Source organism: Phoca vitulina, unplaced genomic scaffold (genome assembly GCF_004348235.1).
Source record: "Phoca vitulina isolate PV1807 unplaced genomic scaffold, GSC_HSeal_1.0 scaffold7, whole genome shotgun sequence".
Lineage (NCBI taxonomy): Eukaryota > Metazoa > Chordata > Mammalia > Carnivora > Phocidae > Phoca > Phoca vitulina.
Window position 1 is genome coordinate 50,396,856 of NW_022589710.1, and position 21,005 is coordinate 50,417,860.

General features: G+C 37.2%; 1 protein-coding gene and 1 non-coding gene across 2 annotated transcripts in view; one reads left to right on the plus strand and one right to left on the minus strand.

Moving 5' to 3' along the window:
• CEP128 (centrosomal protein 128) overlaps positions 1–21,005 on the minus strand; it is a 419,635-nt gene that overhangs the window by 303,585 nt on the left and 95,045 nt on the right. Inside the window, exon 13 of the mRNA XM_032405704.1 lies at positions 12,420–12,571. Within this exon, the coding sequence (XP_032261595.1) occupies positions 12,420–12,571 (152 nt within the window). The remainder of the gene's footprint in view (positions 1–12,419; positions 12,572–21,005) is intronic.
• On the plus strand, positions 10,070–10,176 carry LOC116633466. The gene has a single exon (XR_004299729.1). It is a non-coding gene; the product is annotated as a U6 spliceosomal RNA (small nuclear RNA).

Consider the following 21,005-nt stretch of genomic DNA (forward strand, 5'->3'; position numbering starts at 1 on the left):
CACAAATAACAGGTTCCTCGGTCTTTCTCAGTGATTAAAAATAATCATTTCTCCACAAATCCTATGAGAACATATCTGCTTCATACAACTACAGTTTCCTTGTACTTTTTAATGAAACATGATACTAAGCTTAAGCAAAGTACAGAAAATATTGTTCAATTAATTAAATACAGTCATCTCTTTGTGAAGAAATAAAATATTAACTTCTGTTTCATTAGCCATGATGTTCACTACATGGAACATTTTAAATACACATTTCTTCAGAGTGTTCAACTTATTACACAAGGGCACATATAATTAAAATCTAGGCCCCAGCAACACACTGGGGGAATTCTGACCCTGGCACACATATCTCAAGTATATTTGTGTTTTCTTCATTTTTCTCACACTCTATTAGACTGATAATTGTAACTCTGCAACTCTGATGTTTAACTAAAGTAGGCACTTTGGGAGAAGAAAATTTGAATACAGATAAGATAAAACCAGAGCAGATTGGTATTTGGGACTGCTTTTGATTGAGGTGGAACTGCCTCTGATTAACACATTTGTTATGAAATGCAATAGGACAAAGCAGGTATCAATACAAGACAGACACCTGTGTCTCACCAGTATCGATGTGGCAGCTGAGAGGACCAAGATAAAGTTCATAGTTCAACTAAAGAAATATGTCATCCCTAATTACATTATATATAGCAAAGAGGAGAACTTAAATGTAACCTAACACTTCATATTATTGCTCTACATCATTATAGAGCACATAGATCAGACACATTATCTTACATGATACAATAGCGCTGTGCACTTGAGAGAAATCAACTTTTCTTGATTTCTCAATTTTTATTTCTTGAGAGAAATCAAAGCTAAGGAGGCTAAATGAGATAAAAAGAGCCCTATTTTTTTAAGTAAATACTGTTTCAAACAAAAATAACGATCACTTGAGATACCACCTCACACCCATTAGGATGGCTACTATTAAAAAAACCAAAAACAAACAACAACAACAGGAAAAAAAAAAAAGGCAGAACAAGTGATGAGGATGTGGAGAAACTGGAACCCTTTGTGCACTGCTGGTAGGAATAGAAAATGGTATAGCCACTGTGGAAAAAAGTATGGTGGCTCTTCAAAAGATTAAACACAGAATTACCTCGTGATCTAGTAATTTTACTTTTGGATATGTACCCCAAAAATTGGAAGCAGGGTCTCAAAGAGATATTTGTACACTCATGTTCATAACAGCATTAATTACAATAGCTAACATGTGGAAGGAACCCAGGTATCCATCAACTGATGCATGGATAAGCAAAATGTGGTATATACATAGAATGGAATATTATTCAGCCTTGAAAAGGAAGGAAATTCTGCAATATGCTACAACATAGATGAACTTTGAGGACATTATGTTAAGTGAAGTAAGCCAAGCACAAAAAGACAAATACTGTATGATTCCACTTATATGAGGTACTCAGAGCAGTCAATCTCATAAAGACAAAGTATAATATTTATAATGCTGGTTGCCAGAAAGTTGGGGGGAGGGAGGTTGGTTAGGATGGGGAGTGGGAGTTATTATTTAATAGAGAGTTTCAGTGGGGATGAGGATGGATGGTTGTACAACAATGTGAATTTATTTAATACCACTAAACTGTACATTTAAAAATGGTTAAGATGGTAATTTTATGACTTGTACATTTTACCACAAAAAAAAAGAAAAATAATAAACCCTTTCTTGACTCCAGTTGATTTTCTAGGAAGGGCTGGCTATGAGGGATGTTTCTTTAATCAGCTCTCAATAAAATCCAAGACTACCACGCTCCCACCATACAACCATGTCATATTCAGGCAAAGTAAAATCAGTGTGCTATCTATATCAAAAGGAATTCAAGACATGACTCCTAATCCAATTTCATACCATCCAATCACATTCCCACCTGTTAAGTTCCACCTATGGTTAAGTAAAATTATTAATTAAATATTCAGTCACACTGACCTCATTTCAAGTGCTCTAAGAGTACATATGGCTAACAAACTGAACAGCACAGCTATAAAACATCTCCATCATTGTTGAAAATGCTACTGGGCAATGCTAATCTAGGGCAACCATTGATTCATACCAACATGACTTGATATTCTTTATAATTTTTCTTCTCCTTTGTATGTATAGGTAGAGATCCTTTCCTGTTCTTAATGTTGATTATGTATATACTCTCTAAAAAAAAAATAAATTGCACAAATTTTACCTAAGAGTGGAAAAAAATTCTATTTGTTCTCAAAAATCAATACTTAGGACAATATGTTTTGTGGAAACAATGTGATTGAACACAATTCAGTGGCTTGTTTTTAGTTTAGATCTGACCAAAGTTCGTTTTATTTTGGTATTTGGTTTTAATTATTGTCTTAGCTGAAATACATAACCTGACTTGTTAGTGTTAATAATTTTCTTATAGAGTGTCTGGATTTTTTAAAATATCAATTGGAAATAAAGACAGCATTATTAATTCCTTTAAACAGATACCTTTCTTTCTCCCTTAATTACTGCCTGGACTATTAGCCCTATTACATTGGTGAATAGAAGGGAAGTGTTTGCTTCATTTCCAATCAGTATTTCACTATTAAGTACAGTGTGCACTATAGGTTTTTAGTAGATACTCTTCAGTATCAGGAAGTTTCCCTCTCTTCCTTTTTACTAAAAGTTTCCCTAATTAATGGATGTTGAACTTTCATAAATGCTTTATCTCTATTCTTGGGACACTAATATGATTTTCTCTTATATTGATTACAAGTGTTAAAACAACCAGGCATTGCTATCATGAACCAAATATATAGGAATGATATATAAACATGATACCAGTCTTTTGTTCCATATAGGATCTGTGAATATCTTCCCCCAGGGTGGCTTGTTCTTTTCATTTTCCTAATGCAGCCAAGTATAAGGAAGAAATTTTTAATTTTGTTCAAGTCCGATTTATAATTAGTTTCATTTATGATTCATGCTTTTGGTGTCCTAGTAAAAAATCTTTGTTTATCCAGTGTTGGAAGTCATAGTACAGTCATAGTAAGTACATAGTAAGTACACAGTAAGTCAAGTAAGACTTTTTTTGGAAGTTTTTTTGTTTGTTTTTTTAAGTAAGCTCTACGCCAAATGAGGGGCTTGAACTCATGACCTTGAGATCAAGAGTCATATGTTCTACTGAATGAGCCAGCCAGGTGCCCCTAGAAGTAATTTTTTGTCTAATTTTATTTATTTATTTATTTGACAGAGAGAGATAGCGAGAGAGGGAACACAAGCAGGGGGAGTGGGAGAAGGAGAAGCAGGCTCCCCACTGATCAGGGAGCCTGATGTAGGGCTCGATCCCAGGACTCTGGGATCATGACCTGAGTCAAAGGCAGACGCTTAATGACTGAGCCACCCGCGGCACCCCTTGGAAGTAATTCTTTTAACTGTTTCACTTTCTTCCTCTGTATTAGTTATATACCTATTACTCTTCTTTTAGTAGTTACCCTAAAGATTACTATATGCATCCTTCACTTAATAACATATAAAGTAGATTAGTAATTTTATAACACACTTCATTTAGAATCAAAGACCTATAGAGGGGCCATCATCCCCCAGATAGACAAATAGAGTCAAACACTGAAGGCAAAGACAATGAGAAAATCTGGAAAGCAGCAAAAGAAAAGTGGCTCATCATGAATGAAGAATGCAATAGGATCAAAACTTATCATGAGAAACAAGGAAGAACAAAAACCAGTGGGCTGGCATATTCAAAGTGCTAAAAGACAGTCAACTAAAATCTTATATCCAGCAAAATGAGGTGTAATAGGGGTGCCTGGGTGGCTCAGTCATAAGCGTCTGCCTTCGGCTCAGGTCATGATCCCAGGGTCCTGGGATCGAGCCCCACATCGGGCTCCCTGCTCAGCAGGAAGCCTGTTTCTCCCTCTCCTACTCCCCCTACTTGTGTTCCCTCTCTTGCTGTATCTGTCAAATAAATAAATAAAATTTTTAAAAAAATAAAAATGAGGTGCAATAAAGACATTCTCAGATAAACAAAAAATGAGAAAATGTGTTGCTAGTAAACCAGCCTACAAGAAATATTCAAGGAAGTTTTTCAGGTTGAAAGCAATTGATACTCAACAGTAATTCAAATCCACACATACAAAAAAGAGTGCCAATAGAGTCCAGTGACTCCACCACCATGGTCACAGATGACTGTACCAATGAACTAATGCTAAACCCAAAACAGCGATGGCTCAAGTTTTCTTATCTTTGCAATCTAAAGAGTCTCAATGACAGCACTGTTTCTCCATGAAGCCCAGGAGGGCAGTTGTCAAGATAGTTTCTTGCCTCCCTACATTAAACCCCCATTTGAGTGTTTCCCAATTTCCTGTAACCTAGAAGGAACAAACAAATATAACTGGATAATGTGGCATAATAAGGCTGTAAAACTATAAAACCATTGTTCAGATTTTCAATCACCAATTACCAATTTCTATTTGAAGATATTTCCACTGTTTTTTGTATTCTGATGGCTCTTTGCTTTTACATTTATTGTTCTGTCCTCGGAGGATGGGGGCCATCTTGGTACGGTAAGGATTGGTACTCCTCATGCCCACCTCCTAAGGTTCAGACTCCCCATACCTTTGTTCCTCATTTTAAATCTCACTATGATTCTGCCCATCCATATTGAAGGGGGCCTGGCTTTCCTAGTGAAGTGAAACCTCAGTGCTAAATGTGAGTTCAATGATTGTGACTTTACAGAGGGCAATGAATGTTGTTTTCATTTGTGTACCCCCAGATTCTATCACTAGACTCAATACCTAATAGACTCTTAATCAAAATTTACTGAACGAAAGACTGAATAAATTGGGGTTCTTTGCCAGTTAGAAGATAGAAAAACAGATCATAAAACCAGAAACCAAACCACATAATAAATTATATAACCTAAGCATACATATGGATGGAAGTCTCATAAAATTCTTCAGAGGAATAAGAAAAAAAATGAATCTAATATTTGGTTAAACCCTACCTATCTATCCAGCTCTTAATTTCAGTTACTATATATTTTGGTTCTCAGATTTATATTCTTTTTTTTTATTTTTTTATTGTTATGTTAATCACCATACATTACATCATTAGTTTTTGATGTAGTGTTCCATGATTCATTGTTTGTGTATAACACCCAGTGCTCCATGCAATACATGCCCTCTTTAATACCCATCACCTGGCTAACCCATCCTCCCACCCCCCTCCCCTCTAGAACCCTCAGTTTATTTTTCAGAGTCCATCGTCTCTCATGGTTCGTCTCCCCCTCCGATTTCTCTCCCTTCATTCTTCCCCTCCTGCTATTTTCTTCTTTTTTTTAAACATATATTGTATTATTTGTTTCAGAGGTACAGATCTGTGATTCAACAAGATTTATATTCTTTTTATAATGTCCTGTTCTCTGCTAGAACTATCTTATGATCTAATTTCTTAACATATTAATAACCAATGTTTTGTTTTGTTTTTTTTTAAAGATTTTATTTATTTATTTGACAGAGAGAGACACAATGAGAGAGGGAACACAAGCAGGGGGAGTGGGAGAGGGAGAAGCAGGCCTCCCGCAGAGCAGGGAGCCCGATGCGGGGCTTGATCCCAGGACCCTGGGATCATGACCCAAGCCGAAGGCAGACGCTTAACGACTGAGCCACCCAGGTGCCCCAATAACCAATGTTTTAAAGTTGATTTCTGTCAACTCCAGTATCTGAACAGTCTATATGCCTATTTCTATTTCTCGCTTATATCTTGTTTTTTAGTAATGTGGTTTTATTTCTTGATATGACTGCTAAGTTTTGATCAAATGCTAAACACTATATAACAAATTATAGAAATAATATGAGGGCTCTGAATGATAATGCCTTCCTCCTCGAAAGATCTACTTTTGTTTAGATGAGCAGTTAGGGTAGGGACAGATAACGTCACAGCAGATTCAAAGCTATGTTACAGTATTTGTGACTGTTGGTGCATTTCCAGCTTACCCAGACTCTAGGGTTTAGCCCTTCGGGTATCCCAACTGAAAGAGTGGGATGATTAGCAGGGTCCTTCTTCTTTAATGGGCCTAAGTTCTACTGTAAGCTCTGTTCAGTTTGTGGCTTAAACTTTTCAGGGGAAAAGTGGTGCCAAGTATCAGATCCATCACTCTGCATTCCACTCCTCAACAGAATACATGACTCCTCCTGTCCTTATACCCAGATAACTCTCTGATAACTTCAAACATATTTTTAAAAATATATGTCTTACCCAGCTTTTCTAGTTTTTCTCAGTAGGAAGTCTGTTCTGCAACAAGCTAATCCACCATTAACAAAGGCAGAAACTGTTCTCTAATCAGAATTGCCAAAAGTTTACCTAATTTGTTAATCTTCACTGAGGAAGAGCAAACTATAGCCTAACACCATTATAGGTTCCCCCCAAATAAGCACTGTATCACATAAACTCATACTTCATGCAAGTAAAGTACTAGAAATTAAATGCGTTTAATACATTTGAAAAAACTGCTAACACTGACCTTTGCTTATGTTAGCCATGTGTTACTTATTAAAAACATTTTTTTGCAAAGATAATTTATACCATTCCAACATTTAAGAGTACAACAGGCCCACTGTTTTCATTGTTTAAGGCTGAGTATAGTCTCATTTCTCCTGGTAGAAAGCTGCCTGAAAACAAATTTCTAAAACACAATTTAAGGGTGCCTGGGTGGCTCAGTTGGTTAAGCGACTGCCTTCAGCTCAGGTCATGATCCCGGAGTCCCGGGATTGAGTCCCACATCGGGCTCCTTGCTCGGCAGGGAGTCTGCTTCTCCCTCTAACCCTACCCCCTCTTGCGCTCTCTCTCTCTCTCAAATAAATAAATAAAATCTTTAAAAAAAAAAAATAAAAAATAAAACACAATTTAAGTCTCCACTTAAAATGATAACACTATCAAATTAAAATCACTCTAAAGGTTAACTATAACGACTTCAGGAATAATGCATGAACAATTAAAATATGCTTATTATAAAGTCTACTCTATATCCCTTTAATAGCATTTGAACAACTATCAATTACTAAGATTCTGCAAAAAATATTACCTCATTTGTTACATATCACCTATTTTTCCATAGCAAGTCCTTCGATAATTATTCCCAAAGGTATATGTTATCTTTATACTTGCTTTTAACGTCAAATCTATCTATAATTAACATAAATTATCAATACTTCATTGTTATGTGGGGAGTGTAAGTTTCTCCCTCCCCCCACCCCTTCATGCATGTGTCCACGGACACGTGCACACACATCACAGAGACATACACAAAGGCCTACACGTTCAACTTATACATAAAACACGTGAGGCAGAAATTATCATGACTTCAGAAAATAAAGAACTTGAAAATTGACACTTTTATTCCTAAATTATTTCTTTACTGACCCTACTAAATAGTAAATATTGGTGATGTCTCAAAGGAAAATTTAAAATATTTGATCCACTTCTACTTTCTGGCTTGATAGAAATACTATGCAACTCTGAGTTACAGAAAACAGAAGAGCTGCCTTTCTTCACAACTCCGATTTTTCCATAGATGAAAGATTTAAGAATTAAACTAAATCATCTTCAAAGTGTAAAAGTTCACTTAGTTTTGGAGTTTTTACTTGTAGGGCATCTCTGCCAGTAGTCATCTTCATGAAGAACTCAGAGAATAGAGCATTTGTGGACTTAGCAATCTGCTTCAATGTCAGTTAATGTGGTTAATAGCAGAGGCAGACCTGCACTAGGTTCGACAATTTTAGCCTGTCTATAAAGTTTTGCTGCCAATATTTGTTTTCTTTATAATCTGTGTATTAAAAATTACTTAGTACTCAGTACCTTATTTTACAACAAGCACTTGGATAAGGAAGAAATTATTAAGATAAAAAAAAGAATAGAAAATTACAGATAGGACAATGTAGGTCTCTAAGAAGGGCTTTAAAGTAGTATTGAATTGGGGCGCCTGGGTGGCTCAGTCGTTAAGCGTCTGCCTTCGACTCAGGTCATGATCCCAGAGTCCTGGGATCGAGCCCCACATCGGGCTCCCTGCTCTGCGGGAGGCCTGCTTCTCCCTCTCCCACTCCCCTCACTTGTGTTCCCTCTCTCACGCTGTCTCTCTCTCTGTCAAATAAATAAATATTTAAAAAAATAAAAAAATAAAAAAAATAAAGTAGTATTGAATTGAAGGGGGCATTATTACATAGCAAAGTAGCCAGCTTTATATATAAGAAATGCAAGAATCAGAAGAGTTTATCTTAAAAGCATATTAAAAGGAATAACCTTCCTTCTGTTCCTAATATACTAATCATCAAAAAGAAAAGTTATTATTGATTATCATTTCTGTTTTCCACTACCCTCTTTTTAAAAGTAAATTATGGCATTACAGTTCCAAGTTTCCGCTAATGAATAATCATGTCAGTTGTCACTCAATTATCACTTTCAACATTTAATCTAAATTATGTACAGCACCTTGTGTTTTTTTTTCTTTCTTTGAAGTTCCTTGTTGAATTTAAAAGTCAAATTTTTTTCTTCAAGAAAAGTAAGTTGATGGAAGATGGAGGCTGAGATTAAATCAGGGAGAATCATTGATCAAGGATACTTGGAATTCTTATGAATACAAATAGCCTATCAAGGTTAATGAGGTTCAACTCAAGTTTAGAAGAAGAAAAAAAATGTACTTAGTATTTTCTATGCATATACAGATTTAGGGTTTTAGGTACAATTTGAAAGGTAAATTATGCAAACCCAAACTCAGCTTTCATTCTGGTTTTTTACAAGCTATTTTCACTGTTTTTCTCCAGTGTAAAACAACTGCTTAAAACATATACTCTGGATCAACAAAAACTAATGCAATTAGTGAGAAAGAGCAAGGGTCCCCTTGAATACTGACCAACAACTCTCCCAGAAATTAATGTGCTTTTAAAGAATGACCAGACAACAAATGTTAGCTTTGAAAACTAACCATAAAAGTGTTCTACAATTCACTATTTCAGTCAACAAATAATAATATGGGTAAGACACTATCAGGGGCACAAAGAAATACAGAGATAAGACCTGGTTCTTAACCCATACTCATTTATGATTTGAAGAAGGATATACGTATTTAATTCATAAGTGGCTTCCAGAATGCCACAAGTTTGAATTACAACATCGTTGCGTACTGGTAAATGGCCCAGAGCAAAATCTGTGCATAGCAACATATTAAAAGAAAAGGCAAACAGAAGGTTGAGCATCAGAGTGGAAGCAGAGAAGATTGTTAGAAAGACAAAAGAAGTCAGTTCAACACACTCCAAAAATAAAAACAGCATCTGGTGAAATAAATAGATCCCTGGTTACAAGGACTCTGTTAAAGAGAGGTAGAGGGTGGGAGAGCCTTACCATAGCCAGGAACAAACAGTCCTTTACACATCAGTATTCTCTGACTGTGTTCACCAAGCAACTTCTTGGTGACTAATTCACCTTTCTAAAACCTAGGTATAGAAAATTGGGTGACTTGATGCTCTGCATACAACAGTGTTTAAATATCCATATAGAGCCCCCACAGGGTACATCAATGAGCTGGCACTCTTTTATATACTGTTCTCTGATGGGTTTCATTGTTAGTATGAATGTCTCCTGGGCCACATTAACTCTAGGACACAGAAAATTCAAGTTTCCAGATGTGAGGACAAGACTGAAACACAAGGTCTTCACCAAGGTAAGGACATCGAGGTCAGATTTGTCTTAGTGACAGGGCAGCTTTCTTCTGCAGTCCCCTATCTCCTTCATTTCAATTCATTTTGAAATTTCAAAGACATATACCTATATACTTTAAGGCAGTGTGAGAAAGGTGCCATAAGAATATTAGTGATGTGAGTAAAAGGATGGGGTATAGAAGGAAGGATTATCATATGTAGAAGCTATAGCCAAAGAAGGCTTCAGGAAGGAAAAGGCTTAGGATTTCCACAAAAAGAGGACCTTACAGGAACAGTGAACAACGGGAATAAAGACAAAAAAATGGAAATGAGTAGGAAAGTTTAAGAAAAAATGAGTTAAGTGCTCGCTTCGGCAGCACATATACTAAAATTGGAACAATACAGAGAAGATTAGCATGGCCCCTGCACAAGGATGACACACAAATTCGTGAAGCGTTCCATATTTAAAAAAAAAGAAAAAATGACTTGACAAGACTGGGTATAAGGTTTTGTAGGAAAGGTGTTAGGAAGTTAAAGAGAAAGAGACTAGTGATTGAACAAACCACAAGAAAGAGTATTATGGCAAATGTTTTGGGGCCTGACCAATTAGTCACATTTTGTGCATGTTTTCTTATTTATATTTGGTTTCTAAAAAGCAACTAAAGAAGATTAAACTTCATTATAGAATGTCTAAGGCAACACCAATGTTTTTTTTTAAAGAGAGAGAGCAAGCGCAAGTAGGGCAGAGGGAGAGAATCTTAAGCAGGCTCCATGCCCAGCGTGGAGCCCAATGTAGGGCTCAGGGCTCACGACCCTGAGATCATGACCCGAGACTAAACCAAGAGTCGATGCTTAACCAACAGCCACCCAGGTGACCCCAACACCAAATATTTTTGAAAACTAAAGCAGAAACCAAATGCTTTTCAATTAAATTTCAATCAAATACCCAACAGAAGTCACATTGAGTGATCCATGACCAATACCATCACAAAGTCTACACTAGATGTCATTTTGAGAACAGCTTGGAGATGTTCAAAGGGCCTTCACAAGGTATGAAAAATAAGCCATAATCAGAAGTGTCACAAAATCTAAAACAATGGATATAAAATTTAATTAATTATTTTATTGTTAAAAATAAAGTCGGGGGGAAAATAAAACTGGTTAATGGGAATTTCTTCCAGAATAAACAATGTCTTTTTGTAATACCTTTTTAATGGCAACTGGGAAAAAAATCTTTCATCCTCCAAAAGGAATTTGAATTAGACTTGAGACAAATTCAAAGAACTTTCTGCGTCAATTTTAGAATGTCACGCACACAGAGACAGGGAAATTTGCCTGGCTTTTGTTCTCTGTCATGTCACCACCACCTAGAACAGTGCCTGGCATGTAATAGACAGTCATTAAGTATTTGATATGTGAGTAAATGTTCAACCTCTCTGTCCAACTGTCTTTCACATCCAAACCCGTACAACCAGTCCAAACTAACCCAAGAGAATGCCAACTCTTTCCCTAACCAGGTGAAAATGTAAAAGAACTATTGTTAGGACAAGGGGAAAGCTAGGCTCTTTGAACAAGAGCATTATTAGGTTATTATAATTTTTTAAATGCCTAGGAATGTGAATTTTTTTTTTCATTGATTGATTCTGCAAGTGCTAAATGAAGTGAAACAATGGAAACGAAGAGAGAGGACAGACCAATATGTGGTTATAAACAGCTTAGCAAAGTGATTTTTCTACCTTTGATATTTATTAACATAGCTTTTTCTAATTTTTAATACTTAACTTTGGCAAAATAATATCTCCGCACTTTCGTCAGCAGGATCAAGGGCTAAAATAATTAATAACCATGAAGCAAACTTTAGAAGTCCTACAATTACAAATGCTCTGATAATATTTCTGATAAGTATTTATTATACATGTAGAGGGCTCTGTAAAAAGTATGTCAATATTTCATTATCTTTACAATCTGAATCTTGATCCAAATCTAAAATACATTTTCCACTGATGCACTGACAAGATGAAAGAGAAACTCAGACTGCAGTAACATTAAATATTTCCTTTGTATTACATAAAGTTAGGTATCTTTAACACCAATTTTCTACCTTTCATTATAATTTAGAAAATTTTTCAAATGTGGCACCTTATTACAATTAGAATACAACTTCACTAATAAAAACAGATATAGAAGAGGACTGATATATATCTATTTCCAAATCTGTCATCCATGTTTGATATAATTTATATAATTATATTAGAATTAAGACATCTCCTTTTTATGAAGTTCTTTCTTTTGATTTTTAATATTTTTGGATAATTACCCCAATTCTGCCTCATGTAGAGCAGTGAGAGATTTAAAAACCTTTATGGTACCTTTTTTTGCTGTGCCTTCTGCCAGTTTCACCCCAAAATAAATGATAACTCACCATTCCTTCAAAGAAAGGCCCCATCTCTCTGAAGGAAGGGCTCAACTGCCACTATAACAAAAATGTTTTCAAGTTTAATAGGTTCCCGGCTTTAAGGTCCAAATGAAAGAGAAATGAATCCATAGACATCTCTATGTATAATTAAAGTAGTCATCTACATAACTTTACATTATGTATACTCAAACCAGAGCTCATAAAATACTACAAAATTTCTATTAAAACTTCATTAAGCAATTCTCTGAAACAGAACTAAAGTCCTTTGAATACAACTTAAAAATAGCAAAGTCACCTCTATATGTGCTGCAAACTGTGCTTTCTCCTTGTCTTTTCGCTCCACGCACCGCTTCGCTTCCTCTAACTCAGATGCCATTGCACTGAAGTTCAGCTGCACCCTCAAATCTGACATCTGCTTCTCCAGATTCTCTTTTTCCTGCTCAACCCCTTGAAAGAGAAAATGTAAGGCTTGACAGTTGTTCTTTATTCACAGGAGAATGTACTTTCAAATGGTACAAAGCCTTGATGTTCTAATATTCCAGCTAACATAACCCACTATTAACACTCAATAGACTTTTCAGAATTTGCCAGCCTATTGTTTCAAGTCTCACTCAGTATTCTAAAATATATACACTGATGTGTTATCCAATATTATTCCATTTTGATACTAAAACTTGAAATGTTACCGGATTTCTAGTACAACTGAACTCAGGGAAATCCTACATATTTTTTCTTTAACTTTCCTTACATCTCTACCTCCAAACTCTAACACAGAAATACTGAAAGAATTTTCAACTGAGGGGCGCCTGGGTGGCTCAGTTGGTTGGGCGACTGCCTTCGGCTCAGGTCATGATCCTGGAGTCCCGGGATCGAGTCCCGCATTGGGCTCCCTGCTCAGCAGGGAGTCTGCTTCTCCCTCTGACCCTCCCCCCTCTCATGCTCTCTCTCATTCTCTCTCTCAAATAAATAAATAAAATCTTTAAAAAAAAAAAAAAAAAAAAAAGAATTTTCAACTGAGTTATACATTAGCTGAAAGTTACTGAAGTTGACACACAAAATAATTCTTTCTTGCAAAATAAACAAATGATACTGTTAAATCTCTGTGTATGATCACTAACTAATTTACTAATTCTGGAGACTACCACCTGAAATTATATCACTGAACAATACAGACAGACTTAGTATTTAATTCAACATACTTGGTCCGTGACGCACAGGACACTGTTAACACCACCTCTTCAAACATAAATAACACAAAAACCTTTTCTCAATTACCTTAAACTCCAAGAATAGAAACAAGACATATAAAATACTTCCTTGAGTCTAAGATGCCAAAAATTGGAACATATATTACCAATTTAACTATTTTTCTGGTAGTTTCCTTTCCAGGAAAGGAAAGGAAGGAAATACTAGCAAATTAAATTTATACATCATTCATAAGACACATCTGAACTTAAGAGATATCAAAGTGTTCAAAATTGTGCATCTTGGATGTACATGGATAGAAGAAGATACACAGGCATTTTAATAGCATGATAAAGGCAATGACAGACACTATACAGATATTTTACAGATAGAGTTATCATACAGAAATAGTACAAAGGAGAGAGTGATTAACTCTATCTTGATGAAAAACTCAGGTGGGAAGAAACAGAAACTAAGTTAAAGAATGAATATAGACTCTCACCAAGCAAAAGAGATGGGGAGTTGGGGTGATAATTCAGAGAAAGGAAGAGACATAAAGCACAGAGGTACAATACTGGATTTAATATTCAGGTAGCTGCACACAGTACTTCCACATAGCTACCACATAAGAGGGAAGGAAGAAGGAGAGTCAGCAGGGTGTTTATACATTGCTAGGGAGCTTAGAAATTATCCTATAGATGAGGAATTAGCAAACATTTTCTGTAAAGGGTCAGAGAGTAAATATTTTAGGCTTATGATCTCTGTCACAACTACTCAACTCTGCCATTGTATTGCAAAAGTAACCTAGACAGTGAATAAATGAATGGGAATAGCTATATTCCAATAAAGCTTATTTACAAAAGTCTGGATTTGCCCCTTGGGCCGTGCTTTGCGCAGCCCTGCTAGGTTTCCAACCTGAAAATATGCATATTTGTTTATGTGTAAAAGTATGTATTCATTTTACAAATACATATTTTAAATTTTATATTTAGATAGGTACAAATATGCATATGTGTGTGCATATAACCTATCTCTAGGGTGTCTATCTTAATATATAGGCATACATTTCAGGATATATATTATTATACATACAAAGTAACAGGAATATATATTATATAAAATATGGAGATATTAATACATATGAATACATGTATTAATACATATACATAACTTGTGAAACATATATTTAATGTGGAAACATAATAATTTGATAAGTTTCATAATCTAGACACATATAAAATAATATGGATATATAAATATATATCTAGGTACACATACATACATATATATATAACAAAACGTTTAGCAAAATTAAAATACTTAAAACATAAGGTATAAAATGTAAATCATGTTAGGAACACTCTCCTCTCATACCCAGGGGATTGTCTCATATGTTCCACTTTGAAGAACACTTGCCACTTGCTACAAACACGATGGGTCAGTACAGCATAGCAGTTAAGAGTTTGGGGAGTTCAGAGGGGCGGAGCAAGATGGCGGAGGAGTAGGAGACCTGGATTTCGTCTCCTCTCAGGAATTCAGCTGGATAGGGATCAAACCATTCTGAACACCTACAAACTCAACAGGAGATCAAAGAAAAGAAGAGCAACAACTCTCTGAACAGAAAAGCGATCACTTTTTGGAAGGTAGGACGTGCGGAGAAGTGAATCCGAGGCGACATTCGGGAGGATAGACGGCGGGGGAGGGGCCTCCGACAGCCGCTTCTGGCAAGTGATAGAGCCACGGAGCACAAAATCGGAACTTTTAGAAGTCTGCTCCGCTGAGGGACGTCACTCTGGTGGCGAAGTGGGGGGTGGAACCCTCGCGGGACAGTGGGGTCTCAGGACCCTCGGGGTCACAGAAAGACCGGGGGTGCCTGAGTGCGGCAGAGCTCCCAGGTATCGGAGCAGGGAAGCCGGCTGCAGAGACGGAGCCCAGGCGCGGGCTCTCAGCTCGGGGTTGCCATAAACCGTGATCCGCGGCACAGTCGGGCCCCTGCTCCTCCAGCAGGGACCCAACAAGCGGCAGATCCGGGGAGACTCACCTTCTTCCCCCGGGAGGAGAGGTGCGGGAGCGCACCGCGGGGATCTGCTGGGTTTGGAGACTCCACCCGGGGTCGGGTGCCAGATAGAAAGGCGCGGTCACAGGCCGGGTGAGCGCGGAGTGCGGCCGGAGACCGGGGAGACGGGAGTGACTGACGGCTTTTCTCTGGGGGCTCGCTGAGGAGCGGGACCCCGAGTTCTCGGCTCCGCCGGGGCGGAGACTGGGAGGCCACCATTTTCACTCTCCGCCTCCAAAGCTGTACGGAGAGCTTGCAGGGAACAAAAGCTCCGGAGAGCAAACCCGAGCAGATTACTTAGCCCAGACCGGCAAGGGCGGGGCAATTTTGCCTCCGCAAAGACATTTGGGAACCACGGCAACAGGCCCCTCCCCCAGAAGATCAGCAAGAACAGCCAGCCAAGACCAAGTTTACCGATCAATGAGAACGGCAGAACTCCAGCGCTAGGGGAACACTGCACATAGAATTCATGGCTTTTTTACCATGATTCTTTAGTCTTTCAAAGTTAATTTTTTTTTTTTTAACTGTCTTTTTTTCTTTTTTCCTTTTTTCTTTTTTTTTGAATTTTTCTTTTTCCCTTTTTCAACCAACATCTTATCAATCCCTTTTTTAAAAAAAAAACATTTTTATTTTTCATTTTTAAAGTCATATTCTATCCCTTCATAGTAGTTACCTGTATTTTTGGCATATATATATAAGTTGTTCTCTCTTTAAAATCTTGAGATAGTTTCTTCTAACAGATCAAAATATACTCTAAATCTCTAGTGTATGGTTTTTTTCTACTCCCCTGCCTGATCACATTCTCTCCCTTTTTTCTTTCTTTCTTTTTTTTAATCCTCTTCTTTCTTTTTTCAAACAACTTATCAAATCCTTTTTTAAAATTTTTTATAATTTCCATCTTTACAGTCATATTCCATCCCTTCATCATATCAACCCTTATTTTTGTACATATATAAGTTTTTCTTTCTTTAAAATTTTGGGAGGGACTTTCTTTTAACAGACCAAAATACACCCAAAATCTAGTGTGTGGCACTGATCTATAATCCAGCCTGATCATATTTGATCACATTCTGTTTTTGTTTTGTTTTGTTTTGTTCTGCTTTTGTTTGTTTTTATCTTTATCTTTTTCTTTTTTCTTTTTTTCTTTCCTTTTCTTTTTTCTCTCTTTCCCTTTCTTTTCCCACTGCTTCAGGTCTTTTCTGATTTGTTTAGAGTATATTTTCTGGGGACGTTGTTACCCTGCTAGCATTTTGTTCTCTCATTAATCTATTCTCCTCTGCACAAAATGACAAGACGGAAAAAATCACCTCAACAAAAAGAACAAGAGGTGGTACCGACTGCCAGGGACCTACTCAATACGGACATTAGTACGATGTCAGATCTAGAGTTCAGAATCATCACTTTAAAGATACTAGCTGGGCTTGAAAAAAACATGGAAGTTATTAGAGAAACCCTTTCTGGAGAAGTAAAAGAACTAAAATCGAACCAAGTAGAAATCAAAAAGGCTATTAATGAGGTGCAATCAAATATGGGGGCGCTAACTGCTAGGATAAATGAGGCAGAAGAAAGAATCAGTGAGATAGAAGACCAAATGATGGAAAATAAAGAAGCTGAGAAAAAGAGAGATAAACAACTACTGGATCACGAGGGCAGAATTCGAGAGATAAACGATACCATAAGACGAAACAACATTAGAATAATTGGGATCCCAGAAGAAGAAGAAAGAGAGAGAGGGGCAGAAGGTATAATGGAGCAAATTATAGCAGAGAACTTCCCTAATTTGGGGAAGGAAACAGGCATCAAAATCCAGGAAGCACAGAGAACCCCTCTCAAAATCAATAAAAATAGGTCAACACCCCGACATCTAATAGTAAAACTTACGAGTCTCAGAGACAAAGAGAAAATCCTGAAAGCAGCTCGGGAGAAGAGATATGTAACCTACAATGGTAGAAACATTAGATTGGCAACAGACTTATCCACAGAGACCTGGCAGGCCAGAAAGGACTGGCAGGACATATTCAGAGCACTAAATGAGAAAAATATGCAGCCAAGAATACTATATCCAGCTAGGCTGTCATTGAAAATTGAAGGAGAGATAAAAAGCTTCCAGGACAAACAAAAACTAAAGGAATTTGCAAACACGAAACCAGCCCTACAACAAATATTGAAAGGGGTCCTCTAAGCAAAGAGAGAGCCTAAAAGCAACATAGACCAGAAAGGAACACAAACAATATACAGTAACAGTCACTTTACAGGCAATACAATGGCACTGAACTCCTATCTTTCAATAGTTACCCTGAATGTAAATGGGCTAAATGCCCCAATCAAAAGACACAGGCTATCAGATTGGATTAAAAAACAAGACCCATCGATATGCTGTCTGCAAGAGACTCATTTTAGACCCAAAGACACCCCCAGATTGAAAGTGAGGGGGTGGAAAACCATTTACCATGCTAATGGACACCAAAAGAAAGCTGGGGTGGCAATCCTTATATCAGACAAATTAGATTTTAAACCAAAGACTGTAATAAGAGATGAGGAAGGACACTATATCATACTTAAAGGGTCTATCCAACAAGAAGATCTAACAATTGTAAATATCTATGCCCCTAACATGGGAGCAGCCAATTATATAAGCCAATTAATAACAAAAGCAAAGAAACACATCGACAACAATACAATAATAGTGGGGGACTTTAACACCCCCCTCACTGAAATGGACAGATCGTCTAAGCAAAAGATCAACAAGGAAATAAAGACTTTAAATGACACACTGGACCAAATGGACTTCACAGACATATTCAGAACATTCCATCCCAAAGCAACGGAATACACATTCTTCTCTAGTGCCCATGGAACATTCTCCAGAATAGATCACATCCTAGGTCATAAATCAGGTCTCAACCGGTACCAGAAGATTGGGATCATCCCCTGCCTATTTTCAGACCACAATGCTTTGAAACTAGAACTCAATCACAAGAGGAAAGTCAGAAAGAACTCAAATACATGGAGGCTAAAGAGCATCCTACTGAAGAATGAATGGGTCAACCAGGAAATTAAAGAAGAATTAAAAAAATTCATGGAAACCAATGAAAATGAAAACACAACTATTCAAAATCTTTGGGATACAGCAAAGGCAGTCCTAAGAGGAAAGTATATAGCAATACAAGCCTTTCTCAAGAAACAAGAAAGGTCTCAAGTACACAACCTAACCCTACACCTAAAGGAGCTGGAGAAAGAACAGCAAATAAAGCCTAAACCCAGCAGGAGAAGAGAAATAATAAAGATCAGAGCAGAAATCAATGAAATAGAAACCAAAAGAACAGTAGAACAGATCAACGAAACTAGGAGCTGGTTCTTTGAAAGAATTAACAAGATTGATAAGCCCCTGGCCAGACTTATCAAAAAGAAAAGAGAAATGACCCAAATCAACAAAATCATGAATGAAAGAGGAGAAATCACAACCAACGCCAAAGAAATACAAACAATTATAAGAACATATTATGAGCAACTCTATGCCAACAAATTAGATAACCTGGAAGTAATGGATGCATTCCTAGAGATGTATCAACTACCAAAACTGAACCAGGAAGAAATAGAACACCTGAACAGACCTATAACCACTAAGGAAATAGAAGCAGTCATCAAAAATCTCCCAAAACACAAAAGCCCAGGGCCAGATGGCTTCCCAGGGGAATTCTACCAAACATTTCAAGAAGAATTAATACCTATCCTTCTGAAACTGTTCCAAAAAATAGAAATGGAAGGAAAACTTCCAAACTCATTTTATGAGGCCAGCATTACCTTGATCCCAAAACCAGACAAAGACCCCATCAAAAAGGAGAATTACAGACCAATATCCCTGATGAACATGGATGCAAAAATTCTCACCAAAATACTAGCCAATAGAATCCAACAGTACATTAAAAGGATTATTCACCACGACCAAGTCAGATTTATCCCTGGGCTGCAAGGTTGGTTCAACATCCGCAAATCAATCAACGTGATACAATACATTAACAAAAGAAAAAACAAGAATCACATGATCCTCTCAATAGATGCAGAAAAAGCATTTGACAAAGTACAGCATCCTTTCTTGATCAAAACTCTTCAGAGTATAGGGATAGAGGGTACATACCTCAATATCATAAAAGCCATCTATGAAAAACCTACAGCGAATATCATTCTCAATGGGGAAAAACTGAGAGCTTTCCCCCTAAGGTCAGGAACGCGGCAGGGATGTCCACTATCACCACTGCTATTCAACATAGTATTGGAAGTCCTAGCCACAGCAATCAGACAACAAAAAGAAATCAAAGGCATCCAAATTGGCAAAGAAGAAGTCAAACTCTCACTCTTTGCAGATGATATGATACTTTATGTGGAAAATCCCAAAGACTCCACCCCAAAACTGCTAGAACTCATACAGGAATTCAGTCAAGTGGCAGGATATAAAATCAATGCACAGAAGTCAGTGGCATTCCTATACACCAACAACAAGTCAGAAGAAAGAGAAATTAAGGAGTCGATCCCATTTACAATTGCACCCAAAACCATAAGATACCTAGGAATAAATCTAACCAAAGAGGCAAAGGATCTGTACTCAGAAAACTATAAAATACTCATGAAAGAAATTGAGGAAGACACAAAGAAATGGAAAAACGTTCCATGCTCATGGATTGGAAGAACAAATATTGTGAAGATGTCAATCCTACCTAGAGCAATCTACACATTCAATGCAATCCCCATCAAAATACCATCCACTTTCTTCAAAGAAATGGAACAAATAATCCTAAAATTTGTATGGAACCAGAAAAGACCCCGCATAGCCAGAGGAATGTTGAAAAAGAAAAGCAAAGCTGGCGGCATCACAATTCCGGACTTCCAGCTCTACTACAAAGCTGTCATCATCAAGACAGTATGGTACTGGCACAAAAACAGACACATAGATCAATGGAACAGAATAGAGAGCCCAGAAATGGACCCTCACCTCTATGGTCAACTAATCTTCGACAAAGCAGGAAAGAATGTCCAATGGAAAAAAGACAGTCTCTTCAACAAATGGTGTTGGGAAAATTGGACAGCCACATGCAGAAGAATGAAACTGGACCATTTCCTTACACCACACACAAAAATAGACTCCAAATGGTTGAAAGACCTCAATGTGAGACAGGAGTCCATCAAAATCCTAAAGGAGAACACAGGCAGCAACCTCTTCGACCTCAGCCGCAGCAACTTCTTCCTAGAAACATCGCCAAAGGCAAGGGAAGCAAGGGCAAAAATGAACTATTGGGACTTCATCAAGATAAAAAGCTTTTGCAAAGCAAAGGAAACAGTCAACAAAACCAAAAGACAACTGACAGAATGGGAGAAGATATTTGCAAATGACATATCAGATAAAGGGCTAGTATCCAAAATCTATAAAGAACTCATCAAACTCAACACCAAAAGAACAAAGAATCCAATCAAGAAATGGGCAGAAGACATGAACAGACATTTCTCCAAAGAAGACATCCAAATGGCCAACAGACACATGAAAAAGTGTTCAATATCGCTCGGCATCAGGGAAATCCAAATCAAAACCTCAATGAGATACCACCTCACACCAGTCAGAATGGCTAAAATTAACAAGTCAGGAAA